General features: G+C 38.6%; 1 protein-coding gene across 2 annotated transcripts in view; it reads right to left on the bottom strand.

The window, feature by feature from the left end:
- St7l (suppression of tumorigenicity 7 like) overlaps nucleotides 1-6461 on the bottom strand; it is a 65033-nt gene that overhangs the window by 4496 nt on the left and 54076 nt on the right. Inside the window, exons 12-13 of one of the 2 annotated variants that reach the window (XM_028755616.1) lie at nucleotides 4195-4345; nucleotides 409-501 (exon numbers count right to left, since the gene is read on the bottom strand). In XM_028755616.1, coding sequence (XP_028611449.1) covers nucleotides 409-501; nucleotides 4195-4345 — 244 coding nt within the window. The remainder of the gene's footprint in view (nucleotides 1-408; nucleotides 502-4194; nucleotides 4346-6461) is intronic. The other variant, XM_028755617.1, reaches the window with a different exon arrangement.

Genomic DNA, 6461 nt, shown 5'->3' with positions numbered 1-6461 from the left:
ACACACACACACACACACACACACACACACACACACACACACACACACACACGAGACTAACCCTGGGAAGGCTCAATGCCCTAGTGTAGGGGAATGCCAGAGCAGGGAGGCGGGGGTGGGTGGGTGGGTAGATGAGAACCCTCATAGAAGCAGGGGGAGGGAAGACGGGAAGAGGGAAGAGGGGTTTCCGGAAGGGAAACTGGGAAAGGGGATAACATTTGAAATGTAAGTAAATAAAATATCCAATTAAAAAAAAAAAAAGAAAATGAAGATTTAAGTAAGAAAAAACAAACTAACAAAAACCCCAAAATGAGACTAACAAACAAAAAGGTGACTAAAACAGAAACCAATCTAAAAATAACCCAAATAATTAATTATAAGTTGAAGAAAATGGTAATATTTACTTACTAGGCAATAGCTCTCTATCAGCAGTCTCTGTGCAGCTGGGGTAAGGGTAAAATAGATGTCCTTTCTCTAATGGGTATGGAATCATTCTAAAAGCTGAGAAAAAAAGACATTAGCATTCAAATTTAACTCATTTACCATCTATGCTATAAATCAAACCTATTCTGCAGACATTTTATAATTTTTTTCACATAGTATTTTATCTTTTCCTGGAGAAATATTTCTGATGAAGTACAAGTGAACAGAAGAACACACAGGAGAAGAATTCACAGAGAAAGACTAGATCTACTAAGAGAACAGAAAGTGGTCCAGTCTAAGGCTGAAGGGGATGAATGCTACAATGTAACACTGGCTGGGTCCTTCTTTGCCTCAGCCTCCTTATCACAATCATAGACTTAACTCCACAAGTATAAATTCTGCTTTCTATAGAAATCTTCAAAAAATTGTAATGTAGATAACTGTTCTGGCTTTGAAGCTAAAAGAGTTCTTGTTGGCTTAGTTTTCCACCTATGAGGTTCACTAAGGTCTTCTGCAAGAATGTATAGACATACACCCATACACATAAAACAAATTAAGTTTGGAAAAAAAAAAAGAAAGAATATTCAATTCTGGCTCAGAGATGGTAAACGTCTTTTGTCCAGCATCATTTCAACAATCAGTGCTAACATAAGGAAATCATTCATCAAGATGCATGAAATACAGCATAAGTTATACACTTGGTGAAAACCCCTCAAGGACCAGCAGAACACCCAGCAGTAGAGACATATAAGAAATGAATGAGAAAGTCCCTGGCTTTGAGTGCCTTGTAATCAACTGGAAGAAGCCCAACTACTCACAGCCATTCAACTCCTCAGCTGCATAATTTCAATTTGATTGAGCTCTCTACAAAGAGAACTCAAGCATAGTGTATGACTGTTGTTAGTAAGTGGCTAATACAGAGATTCCCAAACTCCTGGTTCACAGATAATGATGTCTTCATGTCTTGGTGATGGTCATGGTGGTCACGGTGGTCACTGAGTGCAGGGCCTCAAGCACACTAAGTTTGTACTCTATCAGGGGCCTTAGTAAATATGACTTACTAACTAGTGGGCCCAAACAACTTTAAAAATCTATGTTCTAAGAACTCAGAAATATGAAAAACTATACATAAATTGAAACATTTTATTAATTAATTAATTAATTAATTAATTTGGTTTTTCGAGACAGGGTTTCTCTGTGTAGCCCTGGCTGTCCTGGAACTCATTCGGTAGACCAGGCTGGCCTTGAACTCAGAAATCCGCCTGCCTCTGCCTCCCAAGTGCTGGGATTAAAGGTGTGCACCACCACCACCCGGCTGAAACATTTTATTATTATTTCATTTTAAAGTAATCATATTTTCAATAGACTGAGGTAGTTTGAAGCTATAGTGTCAACTACTCGGGAGGCCAAGGTAGAAAAACTACACAAGCACAAGTTCAGTGTTAGCTGAGTGGGAACTCGAAGAGATCCATCTCAAAACAAAACATTTCTTACTAATGAAACATATTTAAGAACCCTTTGGACCCTGTGCAATTTCTCAGCCTTTGGTCTGGATCAGACACCACCATCCTCACTTCCTGCTCCACAGTGACTCCTGCCATGCTCCTTCTTTCAGTCATAGCAGCTAACAAAATGAAAACTGCAGGATCATGAAGACCCTGAACAGAGATGACCTACCTAATGCAGAACCTGAGCTCTCCCTGAGCTAGCAGTTTGAGTGGTATTTGATAGATACTGAGTGGTTCCACTAGTGATAGACAGCAGAGCTCTAGTCGAGCGATCAAAAGAACTGTCTGCCTGGAATGGCCTTTACTAGGTACCTCTGGGTGCTAGCACTGTCCACGAGAGTGGTAAAGAGGGGAAGGAGGTGGTAAAGGAAAGGCTCTCTGCTAGCATTGCACATCTACAAGATGGTTTTCAATTATAACCATAGGTTTAATATGTGTAGTTTTCATAACATTCTTGGATGACAATGCATGGTCAAAAGGAAAAAGTGCAACAATAAATTAGCCAGTTTGTTTGTCTATTTTAATGCAAACCCTCCCCCCCACACACACTTTTTAGACATAGAATGAAGTTGTAGACCAGCCAGTGAGATCCTTTCTCAAAAGAAGAGGAGGAAGACGAAGGGGAGAGGGGTCAGGAGCTACAGAGTAGGTGCTAGGCCAGCCAAAGGAAGACTCTGTCTCAAAAGAAAAACCACAAAACGAAACAAAACCCAGACAAAAAACTACTGCCGCATACTATAACACACGTGGACATTGTCAATATTATGTTAGATAAAACAAGTAAAAGCTGAAGTACCCACAGTCATTAGTCAGAAGCCAGAGCACTGATGAGAAGACAAGAATGAAGATCATTAAGCATACAGGACTTCAACTTGATGATGGGTGCTCAACAGTGTGAACACTAACAATGCTACTGAACCGGACACAGAACAACTGTGGTGGTAAACTTTATGTAATGAATGTTTTACCACAATTACAAACTGAAGCCAGGTATGGTGGTACAGGCTTACAGGTCTAGTACTTGGAAGGTGGACACAGGAATCAGAAATTTAAGATCATTCTTAGTTACACAATAATAAGCTCAAAGCCTGTCTGAACCACATAAGACACTGACGGAGAGGGAGAGAGAGAAAATGAATAGAGTTGCTTAAACTGGCTAGTTTTTATTGTCAACTTGGCACAAACAAGGGTCACCTGAGAAGAGGAAACCTCAACTGAGGAACTGCCTCCATCAGACTGGCCAGTGGGCTTATCTATAAGACACTGTCACATGGCTACCTGAAGTAGGAGGGCCTAGCCCACTGTGAGTGGTGTCACCCCTGGGTAGGTTGGTCTCTGTTGTCTGATAAAGCAAACTGAACAAGTCAGAGGAAGCAACTCAATAAAATGTTCGTTCTTCTATGGTTTCTGCATGAAGCTCTTGCCTCGAGTTTCTGATCTGGCTTCCCTTAATGATGAACTGCAAGCTGTAAGATGAAAGAAACCCTTTCCTCCTCAGATTGCTATTGGCTATAGTGTTTATCACAGTGACAGAAAACAAACCAGGACAGTTGCTATTAGTTATTAGAAAACTAATTCATGTTATTCACATCTGAAAACAAAACAAAAAACAGACCACTTTTAAATTTTAATTTTTAAAAAACTGTATGTATATGAGTGCTTTGCTTGCATGAATATGTGTCTATCAGTGTGTGTCTGGGGTCACTGGAGATTGGGAGAGGGCAATGGGTTCCCTAGAATTGGACTTAGAGTGGATGCTGGGAACCAAACCTGGGTCCTCTCCAAGAGCAACAAATGCTCCATGTCATCACTCCTGTCCCATAAACCAGATGTCTTTTCTTTCTTTGCCTTAGAACAGGACTGCATGCATAGCTCAGTGATACAGTGATACAGCATGTGCTATCAGTATAATTACAGCTTTAGTTTCAACCTCCCTCACTTCATCACAAAAATAAACCAAATCAACCAACCAACCAATTATAAACAATAACAAATGTAAACACATTTTAAAAGCTTATAAACTAAAAGAAATACATTTTCATTTTTTCTCATTACAAATATTCAACTTAGCAAAATACCTTAACAGCTCTTTATTCTGCTGTTCCTAAATGTGACATTAATATATATTTTAAGTTATTTCTTCTACAAAATATAATGCCACAGAGATGATTTGAAACCACAGAATCTCATTTTAAAAGACTGCATAAGCATGCAGTGACTATTAAGGCAGAGATCAGCATTACATCTGGCAAGGAATACTTACTGCCTTCCCATGTACACTGCAAGAGGTTCAGAGCACCTTCTATTCGTTTCCAGTGCTGCAGATGAAAGAAAGCATAAGCAATTGCTTCGCTATCTCCTCGCTTCAGAATGTGTTCTGGAGGTAAGATTAAACTTTTCATCTCTAGTAAGTACTGCAAAACAACACATCCATGCCAAGAAATTAAAACTGTGCTAAAAGGAAACATACATAAAAAAACATTTACTCAAATGTGACAAATTGGTTTAAACACATACACATTAAACTTGATAAAATGACATGCAGTTCCAACTGAAAACCTGTTTAAACTACTTGTAATACTTGTAAACTTTCAAAGTAAGAATTGTCCTATAGGTAAAAACAAAGTGACAAACAGCTTATATAACCTTGCAAAATACGAGCAGAAAGTTAAATTGAGAGATAATGTGAGAGCAAATATTTTGATATCTAATTCATATAGCAAAGAATTAGAAGATCTAAAATACAGAATTCAATGTGGTTTTTTTTTAATATTAAAAAACATGGTCACAGTTGATTTGACATGTTCTCATTCCCTCAGGGGGACACTGAACCTCTGAGCTCATTCTCATCGTCTCATTTTGATCCAAGCCCTAACCTAATTTCTGTCCCCCATATCTGCCTATTCGGGACATTTTATACAGATGAAAGAAAATGTTGTCCTAATATTGCTATGATAGTGTATGATATGATATGGTATGGTATGTGGAAACTTGTGACCGGCTTCTTTCGTTTAGCAGTTCTGAGGTTCATGTAGGTCACAGCAGATGTGGGTACCTATAGCTACATACTTTAAGAGTCAAATACACCATGTTTACTTACGTAGTCACTGGCTGCTAGACATGCATCCTTTCCACTTTTTGGATTTTAAAAATAATAATAATACTGGTTTGGGTACGTAAATCAGTTGGTAGAGTGCTTGCCTAGCATGCAATAAAGCCTTGGGTTTTATATCTAGCATACACCAAATATGGCGGTGTACACCTGTAATCCTAATATTCAGGAGGTGGAAGCAGAAGGACCAGAGTTCAAGTTTATCCTTGACTACACTGTGAGTTCAAGGCCAGGTGGCATACATGAGAACCCGTCTCAAAAACAAAACACAAATCAGAAAAAGCAAGCAAGAAACAAAAGCAAATGATAAATGTTAAGTACTTATAGATATACAAGCTTTGATGCAAATATGTCTATTTGAGTAAACACCCTGGAGTAGTAATGCTGAGATATACAATAACTATATGTTGATGGAGTTGATATTTAAAGATGATCAGGATATGGATAATCACACTGGGAGTGAGCAGACGTGGGAACAGAAGATACATTCAAAGTACAGGCCCATTATAAGCACAGGCACTGTACCAGAAAGCATAGAACATCACATATTTAAGGTGTGGGTGAAGTGCCCATTATAAATTCTTTTTCACATATGGAACCAAATTTTATCTCCCATCATTCATTCATTCATTCATTCATTCATAGACAGTGTCTTACTATGTAGCCCAGGTTAGCTTCAAACTTGTAAATCTTCTGCTTCAGCCTCTTAAGGGCTAGGATTATAGATATGCATCACCATGCTCAGCTTACCACACACTCTTGAAGAAAGCACTCACTAATCTATAACAAAAGCAAGGTGCTTGGGTTGAGCTCAGTGGTGAAGAGCTTGCTTCGCATGTTCAAAGCTCTGAGCTCAATATTCAGCATGTCGAAAACCAGAAACACAAAAGCAGATGCTAAAATCAAGAGTCATGATTACTACATTGACCAACTTCATGACTTTTGTTAGGAACAAAAGATATCAAGTAGCCACTGGTGCATCAGATCTAATATTAAGTGGAAGACTTTAAAAAAAACTTAAAAATTTAGTTAGCTAAATTTCCTTGTAACACTGAGGTCTATTCACTTCCTTTCCAACAGGCTTGGAGCAAATAAGTAATTTGCTACTAAATGATGTGTTGTTAAGTTCAAATCCTACGTTTATTATATAAAGTAAGAAAAAAAAGTAGAGTGTAAAGAGTTTGTCTCAAAGGATTTAGTCACACACTGTGAGGTGTATAACGTAGAGAATTGAAGTTATAATCGTTAAGCTTTCTTTTTTTTTTTTTTCTTTTTTTTTCTTTTTTGGTTTTTCGAAACAGGGTTTCTCTGTGTAGCCCTGGCTGTCCTGGAACTCACTCTGTAGACCAGGCTGGCCTCGAACTCAGAAATCCCCTGCCTCTGCCTCCCAAGTGCTGGGATTAAAGGCATGCGCCACC

This window comes from Grammomys surdaster, unplaced genomic scaffold, assembly GCF_004785775.1.
Source record: "Grammomys surdaster isolate TR1022 unplaced genomic scaffold, NIH_TR_1.0 126071, whole genome shotgun sequence".
Classification (NCBI taxonomy): Eukaryota; Metazoa; Chordata; class Mammalia; order Rodentia; family Muridae; genus Grammomys; species Grammomys surdaster.
Note: the sequence above shows the minus strand (reverse complement) of the source record. Positions and strands in the feature narration are given on the sequence as shown.